The following is an 18372-nucleotide window of genomic DNA, read 5'->3' as shown; positions in this document are numbered from 1 at the left end:
TTCTTTTCTTTTCTTCTGCAAGCTAATACTACCATCTTATAAATATACCAATAAGAGAGAGCTATTCTGAAGATACTTTTAAAAAAAAAAAACCAAACATTTTTTTACTACACTTTTTAAATCTGCAAATCCTCATCCCAATATATCCCCAGTGTTATCTAGCTGGCTTTCTATTTTTTTTTTTTGTAAGAAAAATTTGTATTTAGAATTAGTAGGATTAGCTGGACTCAGTTTAGATAATCCCAATTTTGTTGGTAACATTCAAAGCATCATAGTCAAGAGCAAGTCAAACATAGGCCTTCTTCTCTCCATCAGGCCTAATCAAAGTGTTGACCTTAGCCAAATCAATGTCATAGAGCTTCTTTACAGCTTGTTTAATTTGGTGCTTATTGGCCTTGACATTCACAATGAACACAAGTGCACTGTTATCTTCTATCCTCTTCATGGCTGACTCAGTGGTCAGGGGAAATTTGATGATGACATAGTGGTCAAGCTTGTTTCTTCTGGGGATGCTCTTCTGGGGGTATTTGGACTGCCTTTGGAGTCTCAGCATCGTAGGCTGCCAGAAGGTGGGTGATGTGTGGATCCTTTTTTTTTTTTTATGTGGGTGCCCTTCAGGACTGCCTTCATGGCCTTTTTTTGTAGTTGCTTTGCCTTCCATTTTGGGAGGGGCATGGGCTTCCTTCTTCACTTTTCGTGCCACATTCATAGAAACTCTGTCGGGCTTTCTTAATTTTTTTTCCCCAACATAGCATTTATTGTGATCTAGCACCATGTGGCTTTGTGGGCAAGGAGTTATGCTACCAACCTCAAAGTAGGTGGTTCTAATTTACTAGCAGCACCATGAAATAACAATGATCTATCTCTTCCCATTATATTTATTGTTGTTGTTATTTGCCATCAAGTTACTGGGAACTCATAGCAACCATATGTGCAATTGCCCTGCACCCTGCCTTATCCTGAGCCATTCTCACTGACTCTGACATACCTAACCCCATTACTCCAGTAATCATGCCAATCCATTTCATCTGGTGTCTTCTACTCATGTGCTGTCCCTCCAACCTTCCTAGAATGATCCTTCTCCAAGGACTGGTCCCTTCTGGCTGCATACCCAAAGTGTATGAGATGGAGCTTCAAAATCCTTGTCTCCAAGGAGATACCTGGATTTACCCTCTCTAAGACAGACCTATTTGTTCTGCTGACAGTCCATGGTATGTTCAGTTTGAAGACTAAGGAGTGTCTGATTCAAGCCATACTTGTTCCGATTACTAGCTAGGTATTTAAGAGCTCAACAATGAATAAGGATGACAGAAAAAAATTGATCTTTCAGCTGTGGTGTTGGAGAAGAGACCTTAACATCCATAGACAGCCAAGAGAATAAACAGATATGTCTTGGAGAGCATGTGGCCTGAGTGCTCTTTGGAAGCAAGAGTGATGAGGCTTCGCCTCACTTACTTTGGCATGTTGCTAGGAGGGGCTGTTGCTTGGAGAGGGACATGACTCTAAGAAGCGTGGAGGGTCAGTGAAGGAAAGAAAGACTGAATCAGGTGGACTGACACAGTGACTGTTGCAATGAGATCTTGTGTGTAGGGATGTGTGAGGATTGGTGCAGGATAGAAGAGAGTACAGATTTTTTGTCCACAGGGTTGCTATGAGTTGTATACGACTTGATTGTACCAACAGCAATCTATCTATCTAGACTCCTGAAAGTTGAAGTATGGGCTACTTAGAGTTCAAATGCATTAGTCATTCTATGTTTGAAAGATGAAGTAGTATACTCCTATAAAGATATCGTTTCAGGAATTCAACACTGAATGCACCATGCACTAAGAGGAGTGAACTAATATGTGTTGGAAGAGTACAGGAGAATGTCTCTTGTAAGCAAGGATGAAAATACTTCATCTTATATACTTTGAGCATGACATCAGGAGCAATCAATCCCTAGAGAAGATATCATACTTGACGGCAGGGGATCAGAAAGAAAAAATATGTTCAACAAGATGGATTAATATAATGGCCCCTTATTATGGAAACCTATACTCAAACAAATATGAAAACCTAGAGGAAATGAACAAATGCTTAGAAGAACATAACTTACCTAAACAGACACAAACCGAAACGGAATATCTGAACAGACCCATTACAAAAGAAGAAATTGAAAAGGCAATACAACAACTTCCAACCAAGAAAAGCCCTGGACCAGATGGTTTTACAAGTGAATTTTATCAAACATTCAGAAAGGAACTTTCACCAATTCTACATGAACTATTTCAGAAAATAGAAAAAAGATAAAATTCTCCCAGACTCATTCAATGAAGCAAACATACCCTTGAAATCAAAACCAGGTAAAGAAACAAACAAACAAAAAAAATTATAGGCCAGTATCTCTCATGAACACAGATCTTAAAATCCTGAATAAAATCCTGGCCAATAGAATCCAATGATATGTTAAAAAAAAAGTCACCATTACCAAGTGGAATTCATAACAGGCATGCAAGGATGGTTCAGCATAAGAAAAACAATCAGTGTAATTCATCACATTAATAAAGAAAGAACAAGAACCACATGATCCTGCCAATTGATGTAGAAAAGACCTTTGACAAAATCCAACACTCTTTCCTGATTTAGACATTCAACAAAATAGGATTAGAGGGGAATTTTTTCAACATAGGAAAAAGTATTTATGCAAACCTGAGAGCCAGCATTGTGCTCAATGGAGTGAGGCTAAAGGCATTCCTTTTAAGAACACGAACTAGGCAAGGATGCCCACTACCACCCCTCTTATTCAATATTATATTGAAAGTCTTAGCGATAGCAATAAGATAATAGAAGGAAATAAAACGTATCCAAATTGGAAAAGAGGAGGTAAAATGATCTCTCTATGCAGATGATATGATAGTATACTTAGAAAACCCTGAAGACCCAGCAAGAAAACTACTGGACACAGTGGACCAATTCAGGAAAGTAGCAGGATACAAGATCAACTTGCAAAAACCAGCTGAATTTCTCTACAGTGACAAAGAGAATACAGATCCGGAGCTTAGAAAAGCAGTATCATTCACAATAGCTAATCACAAGATTAAATACTTGGGAGTAAACCTAACCAGAAGCACAAAGGATCTACTCAAAGAAAATTACAAAATTACTAGAAGAAACAAGAGACATGGAAAAATGGAAGAATATCCCTTGCTCATGGATATGAGGACTCAATATTTTGAAAATGACAAAAATACCAAAAACAGTTTACACGTTCAATACAATCCCAATACAAATACCAATTCCATTCTGCAATGAAAAGGAAAAGGTAATCTCCAATTTCATTTGAAATAGAAAGAGACCCCAAATAAGCAAAGCACTCCTTAAAAAGAGAAACAAAGTAGGAGGCATCTCACTCCCTGATTTCAAATCCTACTACACTGCTGTGGTGGTCAAGACAGTTTGGTAATGGTACAATGAGAGACATAATGAAATAGAATTGAGAACCCATAAATCAGTCCATCTACCTATGGTCAAATGATTTTTGACAAGGAGATGAAAATTAGTTAAGTGGGGAAACGATAGCCTTCTTAACAAATGGTATTAGCAAAATTGGAAAACCATCTGTAGAAAACTCTAACAACACCCACACCTCACACAATATCAAAAAACCAACTCAAAGTGGATCAAGGACTTATGACTAGAACCAAAGACTATAAACATCATTAGAAAAAACTTGGAAGAACCCTACAAGTTAGTACCCACAACATGAACTATGCTCATGTAATATCTATACCTATACCAAAAGGCAGCAAGTGTTTCAAGTCCATCTTACTTTCAGCAAGCAAGGTTGTTTCATCTGTATAATGAAAATTATTGATGAGTCTTCCTTCAATCCTAGTGCAATATTATTCTCCATAAAGGCTATCTTCTCAAATATTTTCCTCAGCCTACAGATTAAATAGGTATGGAGAAAGATGGAACCCTCACTTTCACCTTTACTCATTTTAAAGCATACATTTCTCTATTTGCACAAACCGCCTTTTGAACACTTGCTGCAGAGGTGTAGCCTTCAAAATGGATTGTTCATTGAAATTAATAATTTTAAAAAGCAAACTATAAACAAGCTAATATATACATTGCAAACTATAAAATGGAAAAAAAGTGGATTGCATCTCAATGTCAAAAAACAAAACACAACACAAAACCAACCCGAAATTATCACCACTAGAGCAATGATATCAGTGTTGAGGATGAAGGTGTGCTTGATTCAGACCATAGTCTTTTCAGACACTTGCTAGGTATCTGAAATCTAGACAATGAATAAAGATAACAGAAGAAGAATTTATCTCCTTATGGTATTTGAGAAGAGTACTGAATATCTCATAGAGTGACAAAAGAACAGATCTGTCTTAGAAAAGGTATAGGTGGAGTGCTCCTTTGAGGCAAAGATGATAATGCTTCATCTCCCATAGTTGAGTTTGTTGCCAGGAAACGCTAGTCCTTGGAGAAGGCTATCATGCTTGGAAAGGTGGACAGAGGTGAAGAAGCAGAAGGCTTTGAACCAGGTGAATTGACACACTGACTAATGTAATTGGCTTAAGTAAGTCAGAAATTGTGCAGATGGTACATGGTGGGACAGGGATCAGATCGGTTGTACATAAGGCCACTATGAGTTGTACTAAGGGCACCTAACAGCAATAACAACATATATAGCAAAAGATAATATCAATGTAAAGAATAATTTCTAGCTGATCCTTTAATATATCGACATATACATGAGGATCTTGACTTTACATTATTAGCAAGTTGATTTATTTACACATTCAGTACTTGTGGATCAAACTTAATAAAAACATTTATGCAAGTAAAAGATAATACCATCAGTGTAACAGTGTTACCTTTTATTACAGTGTTGGAGAAGCAATAGACTCACTTTAAGAGCCTCTGTCCTGTCATTGCTGACAACTGACCTTGGGCTGTCAGTTCATCTTTAAGAAACTCCATCTCTAAAGTCCTTTCGGAAAATAGCACATTTCATTAGCTACTTAATATGTATAAATTTACTTCTCCTGTCTGAGATAAAACTTAAAAGGATCTTAAATGAGGATGCTCTTAAAAGATGCTATTTTTCCCAAGTTAGAGTAACAAGATTTTCACTACATAACATAACAATTTTTATCTTCCAGCAGTCAATGCGATCTACAATTGTAATGAAATAAATAAAAATAAACTGTATTGGATCAAATTCATTTTTCTTTCTTCAAACTCTTGAGAATTAAACCAAATAGGCAGAAGCTGAATCATATCTAATTCTAAAAAAAAAAAACAAAAAAAAAAATACCCCCCAAAAAAACTCACACCAAACCAAAAAACAAAACAAAACACAACAGAAACTTATCAACTTTGTTTTGATTAGTTACCCCCAATCAGTTATCAGAGTTGACATTCAAACAGTTTAGAGTTCACTGTTGTTTTTCGGTGAAACAAGAAAAAGTAGTGGAGCAAGAAGTAAAAGTTGCATCTAGCACTCTTACAAAATAGTCACTGAACATTAATTTAGAAAGATCTCTGGGTTGCACAACTTATTAAATGTTTAACTGATAGCCAAAATGTTGGCAGTTCAATCTCACCCTGAAGATCTTCAGAAGACAGGCTTGAAGATCTGCTTACAAAAAGTCATAGCCTTGAAAACTCAATGGACCACTTCTACACCTTAGGCATGGAATCAACATAAATAAGAATGGACTCCATGGAAAGTAACATCAACAATAAATGATCTGTTGTCATTGTTGTTATATGCCCAGTTGCTTGAGACTCATAGCAATCCTATGTACAACAGCCCTAAACTCTGCTCTGTCCTGTGCCAATCGCACTGTCTCTGACACTCCCATCCCGACATTCCCATCCTGATTACCCCAGATTGTAAAAATCCAGCCTAGAGGGATCACTGCTTATGCTACCTAAAGGTCATATATTTTAAGAAAGTCAACATGATTAAAGAGTCATCTTATTTCACATTTAATGTATGCATCACTTCAGGCATATTTTATACCTGCTTTCTTATTCAGAATGTAGTTTGAAAAAAAAAAACAATAGGGGACATAAAGCAGGACTTTAAAAATTCAATCATAGTACAATTTAAAGTCTTATACACACTGGAATTCATGGAATCATAATCGATATTTAAACAAACAGAAGAAGTGACATGTATCATTGAAAAGAGCCTTTCCACTACACCAATTTTCTATTTGTATTTGGCCTTATCAGATGTTTAGTCAATAGCTGAAACATTTATTCATAGCCAGTCAATTATAACACCAGGAAATCAGCCATTGAATAAAGTGTGCTATTAATTTCCCATCAGAGATTCATGTTTGAATGACCATGCACTTCATAGATTTAAATACCGGAAAGCTAATTATCTCAAAGGCTCCATTAAGGAGATATCATAGATTGCAATAAAAAAACAATGAAAAATGATCTTCAGCTTTCAGTGATGAAAAAGAATTTCTCCATCCTTTGTATACATTCATAGATTAAGTTATGCATACAAACCTTCCAAACAAATTTATTTCTCAAAAATTTAGGAAAGGAAATGTCAGCAGTTTCTTATATACAAAGATTCATTGTTTTGTAAAGTACAATGCAAATTTAAAGCCTATGAATCATACTCACTGGTACCTAATAACGACAATCCTAAAGCCTTGTCAAAATTAAAATTATTATAATTTTTGGAGTAAAGGATTGCTTCACAAGACATCCTATGGTTCTTATCCTGACGACATCAAATTCAGAAGGAAACTCACAAAAATAATTTTAAAATTCACTTTTAGTTTTCCATTGTGTTATTAAAATTGTTTATTGTAAAACCAGTAAGAGCCAACATTTAATGAGGCAGCCTTGGTTATCTAAAACTAACTGATTCCCCAAATCTTTAGGAACATATTTCTGCATTACTCCAGTGACTTGTATTTCCAGACTCCAATTAAAGTGTACATTGTGCACTCTCAGGATGCAAATATAACTAAAGAAGGTATTCTACTAAAAAGATTTTCATTAATCTGAAGTTGATATTAATCAATATATTTGTAAGACTGGAAAATTTTAATGCAGCTAAGATATCTATCTTGTTCATTGTCAAATTTAGAAAGAAAATAATTTACTAATCAGAATTAAACAAATGACTATGCTGAATATAAACATCTCTATTAATGAAAATATATATTGTTCTTTACACAATTCAAATAAGCTTCACCTTCAGGTCACCTTCATCCTACTCACTCAATGTTGTCTTGGAGTTATAAATTGTCCCATAGCTGACCCTCCAGCAGGCTATAAATCACAAGAGAGGAGACTGCTCATCTTTCTTCTACAGAGAAGCTAGTGGATTTGAACTGTCTGTCGTTGATTTGACAGTACAACCCTTTATCCACCAGAGCTTCCTTATTTCCTACTAAGAGCTCTGCTGTAGTCTATGATTCAAATGCAATGCAGCTCAAGTAGTTAAAGTGTAGTAGCTGTTCCATGATAGAAAGATGGACAGTCTCATGGACAGTCTCGTTCCACTATGACTTACAGCTTGAGAAACCCAGCACAAGGTCACTATGCAACAGAAGCACCTTGACAACAGTGAGAAGTCACTTCCTAAATATAAGAAGGATAATGGATGTGAGTACTGATATTATTATAAACGTATAAGTGAATAAATTAATATCTGGTGGGCTAGTGGCAAGAAGCTACACTGCAATCCCAAAGGCATGAAGTTTGAGGCCGTAAGACGTTCCTTGGAAGAAAGATAGGCAATCTCCTCCCATATGATTGACTGCTTTTGATAACCAGCCAAAGGGTCAGCTATTGGTCGGTTCCGACTCAATGGTACACAACAACAACATCAAATCTAATTGGTTGAGTTCCATTTTATGTCAACACACATTTACAGAGCAACCACTCATCACAGGTTTATTGTGCATTACTATGATGCTGAATGAGGTCTCTACGCAGTGCAAGTGGTGTGTGTGGTAGACTGCTGTTAAGGATGTCTTTAAAGTATTAAAGAGCAAGGATGTACTTTTAAAGACTAAGGTGGCCTGACTCAAGTCATGGTATGTTCACTTGCTTTGTATGTTTGTGAAAGCTGGATAGTAAAAATAAAATAAAATAAAATAAGTAAGAATTGATGGCTTTTAATTATGTCGTTTGTGAAGAGTATTGACCACTGAAAGAACATACAAATTTGTCTTGGAAGATGTGCAGCCAGGGTATTCCATAAAGACACAGATGGTGAGATTTCAACTCATATACCTTGGATGATTATCAAGATATCCTTGGAAAAGGACATCATTCTTGGAAAAGTAGAAGGTTAGCAAAAGAGAAGAATATACTCCAAGATTATTGTAGCTAGCAACAATGAGCTTGATCACATGGGAGATTATGAAGATGGCTCAGGACTGGGCAAGGTTTTCACTTATTGTAAATAGGGTCCCTATGAATCAGAGTTGACTCAGTGGAATCTTGCAACAACTAACGTTAAAAAGGAGTTCTGGTGCTGATTCTGGTGTGTGGTGAATCAAAAGGCTGCCCATCTGTGGAAGTTTTAATCTACCTGTACCTCTAAGGGAGAAAGATGGACAGCCTCTTCCTATTAAGATTTACAGCCTCAGCAACCCAGTGGAAGGTCACTATGATTTGTAATTGACTTGATGACACAGTTAGTTTGGTTTTAAATTTTGGTACTAATGTAAACTTTGGTGGTCCAAAATTACCTAGTGCTGCCGTAAGAGTGCTGCCTGGCAATCTGCTTCTGTAAAGTTTATAGCTAAGGCCACTCTTTAGAAAAGTTCTGCTCTTAACTCATGAGAGTTCTGTAACTTAGAACTGACTTCAGATAAAGGTTTGACTTTTTTGTTTTGTTTTTATTTGGTTTTTCTGTTATGAGGCTTCCGGGGACTTCTAGACCAAGACAGACCAGGGAAAAATAGGCCTAGTGACCTAATACAAAATATCTAGCAGTGAAAACTCTAGGGATCAGGATGATCCGATTGATAATTAACCATTGAGATGGAATGGCCCAAGAGTGGGTAGTAATTTGTTCCATTTCACACCAGGTTATCATGAGTCAGGGCTGGCTTGATAGTGACTAAAAACTGTCACCTCTTAGGAGTTTGGGGTAATAGAAGTTGAACATATTGTCTCCAATAGTGTGTTCGACTCTGAAACATTAATTAAGGTTTACAGGACTTTTGATTTGAGAACTCTTAAGTGTGGTTTTCAAGGACATTCTGTTTATAAGTGCAATAGGACATCCCCTTTATAAAATGCTATGAGACTGGAGTGGGCAGAGAGAAAAGTGCAATAGTGAATGAATGGAAACCCTAAGTCTCTGTAAATTTTCATTAAAATCAATTTAAAAAATGCTAAGAAACCTTTACTCTTCATCTCCTTTCAAGGAGGAAGGTCCATCCATTCGGAAAGTCCATCTATCTAATAAATCTATCATTACTGTTTAATCTTAAAACATGCTCTGAATTGGTCATCAGGTTTTTGGCTAACATTAACTGTAAAAATGCTATGATATATTTATGTAAAGAATAAGATTTACAATCATGAAATTTCATGTTTTTAAATTTCCTATTCCATTCTTTTCTTTACTCTTTAACCTTGTCTTCTTTTATAAAGACATTTAAAGGCATCTTCTGGAAATTGTTCTCTTTCACACAGAATCCAAACACATGTGATTTTATTTTCATTTATTTAACAACAAATTAGGATATATTAGCTGAATAAAAAGTCTTTTTACATTGGCATTGCCCCTTTCCAGTAAGCAAGAGAATAAGATAGTTATATATAAGTCTTACAGTCACAAGTTTTCTTAACTCTCCCTTTGCTCCAAGATGTGATAAGTGTTTTAACATCCTGGACTATTTGCTGTCATTTATGAACATGATCGAGTGCCCTTTCTAAATGACTTGTGACTTAAATATTGGCTGATTTGGTATATGAGTGAAATGCTTTTATATACACTCTTACGAAGAATGTAGGGATTTATTTATTATACCCAACTCACCTTTTATAAATGATCACAAGGTAGTATGGACAATTCAAGTCACTTACGCCTTTCCCTTCCCACCCTTTATGTCTTTCCTAAAGTTCCTTTAGTTAAACATAGTACAATATCATTTTCTGTCAGACACAAATACATACTATGACCAACAAAGGCAACAATCAACAACTTAATGCATTTATAAAAACACAGAAAGTACCTGGACATAGGCTCTGCAAGAGCGCTCTCTTTTCTGAAGCTGAATCCATTAAGACAGCAGATTAAACACAGAATAGAAAAAACAAGTTAGTGACAGAAGAAAACAAGAAAAATCAAAGAACACATCTACACAAAACACCTTCATTTTTGATTTGTCGTGTGTGGTCTACTTTCTAAAGAGAATGACAGCTAAGCAGCAGCAATCTGGAAGCAATGCTTGAAACGAGGTTGCCAAGGCCCCATTCAGAGAACCCAAGGGAAAACCGGATGGCATGAAGCTGTTAATGATGGGAAGAAATGCTGGAATACATTTAGTAGAAATTAGTAAAAATCCAGATACTTCATTCGCTTTACATGATCCATTTCACATCAGATTAGTAATTATTAATTCCCAGGCCAAAACCGAAAACATATAAAGTTAAGCAGTTTATGTCAAAAATCCCAAGCCCATTTTTCAAAGATAGAAGGCAGTTTGTGGCTTAGATTACAAAGCAATTTAATGTATATCACAAACTAAGTGTTCCTAAAAACAAAAAGAATTTGTTTCTCGGGGCAATGGAATAACCATTGTCACTTCTTTTATAATAAGGGACAAATGCAAAGCTATTATCAGCTTATAACAATGTGATTAATCTCCTGATTTATCAGTTTTACTTCCAGAAAATAAATCTTCTGACTATATCCACAAAAACCCCCAAAACCAACCAACCAACCAAATCCCATTAAAATGCATTTTTGAAGTGTCTGTAGAATATGTGTGTGTGTGTGTGTGTGTGTGTGTGTGTGTGTGTTTTAAGGCATTAACTGTTTATTTGTTTGTATTCTGCATATAGAGTGATTTTTTTTTCTGGACAAAAGAGTGAGAGCACCATAACAGTCTCAAACATTTTTTCTCAGGTGATAAAATGAGTCATTAATAACAATTTATTTGCTATGCTTTAAGAAATGACACCAACATTTTATAAATTAGATTGTAGTTGCCCTCTTTTTCCCTAATTTTTTCTCCTTCAGTAGCCTTGACTGTTGAAGGAGAAAATTACCCAGCTTTTAGAAGCAGTTACTCTGATGCCTTTTGTGTGGCTAATACTCTTCCAACTTTAATTCATGCATTCTTCAATGAGCATAGAGCAGTTACTCTTCTAAAGAATTAAGTGAGAAATGAGTGCAAGTAAATTGCCAGGGCTGTCATTTGGTTCACTGACTCCCATCTTGGTTTTGCAGGACTCTAAACCTCCAGAATTTCAATGTGGAGTTCAATTGATTTGTACTGAGTTGACTTTGCAAATCCAATGGGTTATAACTGCTTATGGAACAGTGGGGCCACAGGGAAATGAGAGCAAGCCAGCAAGCATGTGGATAACCTTTGCCCTCCCATCTCCTTACCCCATCATGCAAATTAACATATGACAACTCACATTATATAAACAATTGAGAAGAGACAAATGGGAAACAAAAGAAAGCATTGTAAAGCATCACAAATGGAAATTTGCCCATTATGTTGTTACTTGAAATTCAGAGTAGGCAAGCTGATTAGCTGTAGCCAGTTAGAAGGTGACATTAATTTCTAGCTTTACCTGATACTGTCAAACATTAACATTATTTTTTAATAAAGATGCAAAAGTATTGCTATAACTAGTCATGTTACAGAAACGTAACATTAATAGAAATTACTACTCCTAGATCATTATAATAACAATAGATAGCAGCAATATTCAATAATGGCATCCAGTTAACCTGGGTAATTACACATTTAAATCAAAATATGCCCAGATTATATAGGCAACAGTGGATTATAATCTATCAAGGGCTTTGCTGTATTTTTCTCTGAGGTTTAAATGACAAAAATAACTCCTTTATGCTTTGCATGAAAAAAAAAATCTATAACAATCTTTTCACAGGATAGAACAGCAACAACACAACAACAATAATAATATATATAATAAACAAAACTGTATCTATTTTCTGAAAATGAAATTGAAGGCAACATATATTTGCTAGATAAATATTTCTTTTTTAAGGTTGAACAAAGAGTAGTTTAATTTTTTTCTCTCTCTTGATTCCATGAAATTTTTACCTCAATATGAGGTGTATGAACAAATCTATTAAAAACACACTTTGCAAAATTCGTTTTTATTCTAAAGGAGCATGCTTATTTAGTGAATTCCACAAAGAAACAGTAGTCTGTTACTGCCAAATTATTGCTGTTTTAAGAATAAAACTATTGTGATATTAAGTCCTAAATGAAGTTTCAATTATTTATCAACTCAACTGCTAAAATGTCTTTCAGTGAACATACCACTTAAGGGGAGCAATTCTAATATTCTTTTTCATAGAGGTGATTTAATCTGTGATGTTCTGTTACAATTATAGTTTTTCCTGTAAATTATGTCATTGTTTATTTTGACTATTAAAGACATTTTTCCTTGATGTAGAAGAAAGTTAATTCTTCATATTTTTTATTATTCAAATTTGCTTTAAATATATAAACATTTCAAGTTTTAATACTAGGGATGTAAAACTGGAATAATTTAAAAATAAGGTTGAAAATTAAAAACTGTATCAATCTTTTCTTGATCTTGATAAAGTAACATTAATTAGGTTAAATGAGCTCATTTTTATATCTCTGTAGAGTAGATTATTAACACGTATCTCTTCTAACTGCTGTTCAGTTTCTACTTGTAAATTTGATACAGCTTATTGTCCATCTTTTTAACATAGAAATCTGAAAAGGAAAGAACCAAAAAAACCTGCATATATCCATGTTAACCCTGTAACAATGTATCACAGAAAGTAACTGTAAATGAAAAATACAGTACTTTAAAATATTTATGAATAAATTATTGCTTGTTATTTCTTGGGTTAAAAGTCAAATATCATCACTATTATAACAAAATAATTAAATATATTTGATATCATGAGAATTTAACGTAATTAGGGACTTTCTTTAAAACATCCTAGATCTAGAAGGGGGGAAAAATACTGAGCAGGAAAGTCTCATTGGTTTTAATTCAGCTTTAGATATCTGTAACATGAGCCCCTTACCTTGTTCAAACTGCGGGCAGCACTGTCTTTTCCTCCTGGGGTCAAGTTTCGGAGCTGCACATCTAGTAGACCAACCAGCTGATCCATGGCACGAACTGAATAGGTGATGTCTCCAGCATTCAAATGATTTCTGGTCTGTTCAGCGAGTTCTCTAGCAATGTTGGCAGCTGTCTCTCCAGATTTCAACTACAATTTGAAAATGATGGGGGGGGGGGAATTAATAACTTCTTGAGTCTCTTTTGACAAGCATTTTATAGGTAAGTTATAAGCACTCGGGTAACAAATAGTTATTAAACTCAGTCTTCATCTGGAATACAGTCTCTAATTTCTTCTGCTAATCCACCTTTTCCTTTAAAAACCTGTCTTTAAATTCCTGTTTTATGAAGCTCTGACTAAGGAGCTTTACTTCAAAAATTATTTTCACTTTAATTATCCATGTGGGTGCTTAAGTCTAAGATTTGTTCTATTATTTTCTCTGTGAATTTCTAATTTGGACTTCAATAAAGTGTGTTATGAATCTCCAATCATAGTCTAAGTTTACATAGATAGGACAAATATTTTCCTTGTGCCAAGCTTCTCATTCAGTCCATAATTACAACCTTACTGACTCTTAAATATCCAAAATAAAACTCTTAGCTTTTTCAAAGTGATTTTCTTCTTATTACTCACATAAAAATGAGAGAATTTGTTCTCAATATACAAGGAATCCAAATATAATTTCATTCCAAGCATCTTCCTATTTTAAAATTTAGACTGGGTCCTCAAATATATTCTACAAGAATGTTTCTGTTGTCTGCATACCAGTGATATTAAAAGATTGAAGATTAATATCTCTTGTTCATTTGAACTAATGCGATAGCCTTAGGTAGTAATAAGATGAGAATATAAATAAAAGGAAAGGATGGGAAATTTAAAAAAGCAAATTCAAAGAAAACAAAAAATACATAATAATGGTAATAAGGAGATCTTTTCTCAGTTATCATTCCCTTTTTTAAATAGTAAGCAAAATCAAGTTTGTAACACATTTACACAATATAGATGTATGCATGCAATGTGAAAATCATTAATTTCCCCTCTTTTGTCACTAGAATCCAATTTCTCAAAGATAATGGAAAATTGAAGAAGAATTGATGCCTTTGAGCTGTGGTGTTGAAGAAGAGTATTGAATATATACCATGGACTGCTAAGAAAACAAACAGGTTCATTCTGGAGGGGATTAAACGAGACTGCTCCTTGGAGTCAAGGTTGACAACTGGAACCCATCCAGGGGTTCTATGCCATCAAAAAGTTGGAAGCTAGCTTCTGGCCAAAGTAACCCCACAGAGCCATCCTAGCTTAGAACACATGGGGTTAGCATGAGCTGAAATCGACTCAACAGCATTTCTTGTTGTTGGAAACCTATGTGATAATATAGGAAATGCCTCTCTGAGAGTGTGATTTATGCCAAATGGAATCCAAAAGGAGGAAATAGAAGTGGTGCAAAGGTGGGGTTTCCAGGCTGAGGGAGGAGCTTTCAGAAGGGAGAGGGAGGTTTTAGAGTAAGTGAAAAAAGAGCACTAAACCTGGCATCTGGGAGTCTGAGAACATTAGAAAGGAATAGAGAAGTACTCTCCCTTTGGAGGTCATAATGATGAGTGAAAATTATTATAAGGGAAAAGAGAAACTACTAAAGAGTAAAGAGTGTTCTAAAGAGGTTTGTTTATATTTATAAGCAGATTTAGAAGAATAGAGTCATAGGCTCTGATGGGAGTAAAAGTTATTGGGTTTGTGGTTTTATTAGATGATAAAAGGGTTGTTCATTTTTGTTGGGTGCCATTGAGTTGAGTATGACTGATAGCACCTCATTGAACACAAAATCTGAACCCTGTCCTACCCTGTGCTTTCCTTCCACTTCTTGACACACAAGAGTCTACTGCAGCAGTCACCATGTCAATCCACCTTGTTGAAGGTCTTGCTCTCCTTTGTCGACCCTCCTTCCTTTTTAGTAGCATGTCCCTCCCCAAGGAATAGTACCTCCTAGTTACATGCCAAAGTATGTGATGTGAAGTCTCATTATTCTTTCCTCCAAAGAGCATTCCAGCTGCACCCTCTCCAAGATATATCTGTTTGTTCTCTTGGCCGTCCGTTGGACGTTCACTGCTCTTCCCCAACACCACAGCTCAAAAGCATCAATTCTTTTCTGTCATCCTTATTCATTCTTCAGCTTTCAGATGCATAACAAGTATATAGAAAGACTATAGCCTGAATCAGATGCACTTTAGTCCTCAAACTAACATCATTACTCCTCAATAATTTAGAGATGTCCCTAATTGCAGATTTTTCCAGTGCAGTGCATCTCCTTACTTCCTGATTGCTGGTACCAGGGGTGCTAATTGTGGATGAAAAGAAGGTAAAACTATTGAAAATTTCAATCTCTTATCCCTTCATCAAGATGTTTCTTTATGCTCCAGTGGTATAGTGATTTACATTGACTATTCAAAGGCATCCGACTGTATGGATCATAACAAGTTGTGTCTGACATTGAGAAGAATGTCCTAAAGCACTTAATTTTGTTCATGTAGAACCTATGCCTGGCTGTTGTGAGAACAGAGAAGGAGAACAATGCATGTTTTAAAATTAAGAAGGAAGTGTGTCAGGGTTGTATTCTCTCTTCATAGCTACTCAATCTGCGTGCTATTATTGTTATGTGTTGTTGAGTTCCTTGTGACTCATAGTGACCCTATGTACAACAACCCTAAACCCTGCTCTATACCTTGCCAATCTCACTGTTTCCGACACATCCCCCTCACCTCTGTGATGGAATCAGTCCATATTATTGAGAGTCTTCCTCTCCTGTGCTGTTCCTCCACCCTCCCAAGCATGATCACCCTCTCTAAAGACTGGTTTGTTCTTGCAACATGTCCAAAGTATGTCACATGAAGCTTCAGAATCCTTGCCTCTAAGGAGCAGCCTGGCTTCACCTTCTCCAGCACCAAAGCTCAAAGGCATCAACTCTCCTTCTATCATCCCTAGTCATTGTCCAGCTCTCTGATGCATAGCAAGTAATGGCAAAGAGCATGGCCTGTACCAGGCACAATTTTGTCTCCAAACTGACATCGTTGCTCCTCAGTACCTTGGAGAGGTCTCTAACATCAGACTTTCCCAATGCAATTGATCTTTTAATTTCCTGGCTGCTGATGCCAAGAATGTTGATTGTAGACTGAGCAAATTATTCAAGAAGCTGGACTGTATGGAGAGAAGTGTGGTATCAGAACTGGAGGAAGACTCATAAATAACCTGCATATGCAGATGACACAACCCTGCTTGCTGAAAGTGAAGAGAACTTGAAGCACTTGTTGCAAAAGATCAAGGAATGCAGCCTTTGGTATGGATTACATCTCAATGTCAAGAAAACAAAGATTCTCACCACTGTATAGGAGTATAGGAAAGTGAAAAGAAGATACCTGATTTGAGACTGATATACAACTGCACCTAACAAGCCTAATGCACTAAGTGCAATTCGCATGGTTCTGGTACATAATGCTGATGGTCCAGTAATTGAACTTGTTCATAGTGACAATGATCTCTTTCGATGGCTAAACTATGAAACATCTCAAGATCTACTTTACCTGTTTATTTCTCTCATTCAAGTTATAATTGTTGTGGCTAGGTACTGTGGAGTGGGAACCTACTCATAGCTGACCTTCCAGCAGATTTTCAGAGGCTGTAAATCACATGTGGCTGACTCTGAGAAGTATGGGAATCCCATATCACTTGATTGTGCTTTTGTGAAACCTATACATAGATGTCAGAAGAAACTCTAAATATTGCACTGGAGTGCCGAGAAGCCAAAACAAAGGGGAGAAACCAAGATATTAAGGAGTTGAACCAAAGACTCCAGAGGGCATCATCGGAAGACAAAGTAAAGTATTACAATGAAGTATTCAAGGAGCCAAACTTGCCAACATTTCTTAAGCTGAAGGAACCGAATAATAAATTCAAACCTCGAGTTGTAATACTTAAGGATGCTTTGGGCAGAATATCAAATGATCCAGGAAGCATTAAAGGAAGATGGAAAGAGTATACAGAGTCATTGTACCAAAGAGAATTGGTTTGCAAGGAGAATTTCATGAAACAACATATGAGCAAGAGCCTATGGTAATGAAGGAAGAAGTTCAAGCTGCTATGAAAGAACTGGCAAAAAACAAGTCCCCGGGAATTGATGGCATACCAAAAGATATATTTCAACAAACAGACGGTTCCCTGAATGTGCTCACCAAGTTGTGTCAAAAAGTCTGGAGGACAACCACCTGGCCAACTGACAGGAAGAGCTCTGTATTTGTTCCCATTCCAAAGAAAGGTGATCTGATAGAATGTGGAAATTATCAAATAGTAACATTGATATCACATGCAGGCAAGATTCTACTGAAGATAGCACATCAACAGAGAACTGCCTGAAGTACAGGCTGGGTTTAGAAGAAGCCGTGGCACTAGGTTTATTATAGATAATGCCAGATGGATCTTGGCTGAAATTAGAGAGTATCAGAGCAATGTCTATCTGTGTTTCATGTAAAGGCATTTGATTGTGTGGATCATAACAAACTGTGGCTGACTTTGAGAAGAATAGGAAGCCCAGAACACTTGGACCAGGAGGCAGTCATCAGAACAGAGTAAGGAAACACTGCATGGTTCCAAATTGGGAAGGGTATGCATCAGGGATGTGTCCTATCTTCATATCTTTTCAGTATATATGCAGAACAGATTGTCCGAGAGGCTGGGCTCTATGAGAAGAAGTGTGGTATCAGGATTGAAAGTAGACTCATGAACAATCTGCGTTATGCAGATGATACAACCCTGCTTGCTAAAACTGAGGAGGACCTGAAGCACTTGCTGCAGAAGGTCAAAGACATCAACATCAAGAAAACAAAGATTATCGCCACTGGGGTTATTAGCAGCAGCATGATTGATGGTGAAGATATTGAGATTGTTGTTATTCCGTTTGACTCTACAATCAACCCTCTTGGGACTAGCAGGCAGAAAATTAAAAGACAAATTGCATTGGGAAAGTCTGCTGTCAGATACCTCTATAAAGTAGAGCAATGACGTCAGTCTGC

The 18372-nt window shown here is 36.2% G+C and overlaps 1 protein-coding gene across 1 annotated transcript in view; it reads right to left on the bottom strand.

Moving 5' to 3' along the window:
• The window catches only part of LOC102863523 (latrophilin-3-like), an 807096-nt gene that overhangs the window by 225166 nt on the left and 563558 nt on the right, over positions 1 to 18372 (bottom strand). Inside the window, exons 10-11 of the mRNA XM_006891975.1 lie at positions 13280 to 13465; positions 10239 to 10277 (exon numbers count right to left, since the gene is read on the bottom strand). Of these exons, the coding sequence (XP_006892037.1) occupies positions 10239 to 10277; positions 13280 to 13465 (225 nt within the window). The remainder of the gene's footprint in view (positions 1 to 10238; positions 10278 to 13279; positions 13466 to 18372) is intronic.

Source organism: Elephantulus edwardii, unplaced genomic scaffold (assembly GCF_000299155.1).
Source record: "Elephantulus edwardii isolate Elephantulus edwardi_28Jun2011 unplaced genomic scaffold, EleEdw1.0 scaffold00107, whole genome shotgun sequence".
NCBI lineage: Eukaryota > Metazoa > Chordata > Mammalia > Macroscelidea > Macroscelididae > Elephantulus > Elephantulus edwardii.
Note: the sequence above shows the minus strand (reverse complement) of the source record. Positions and strands in the feature narration are given on the sequence as shown.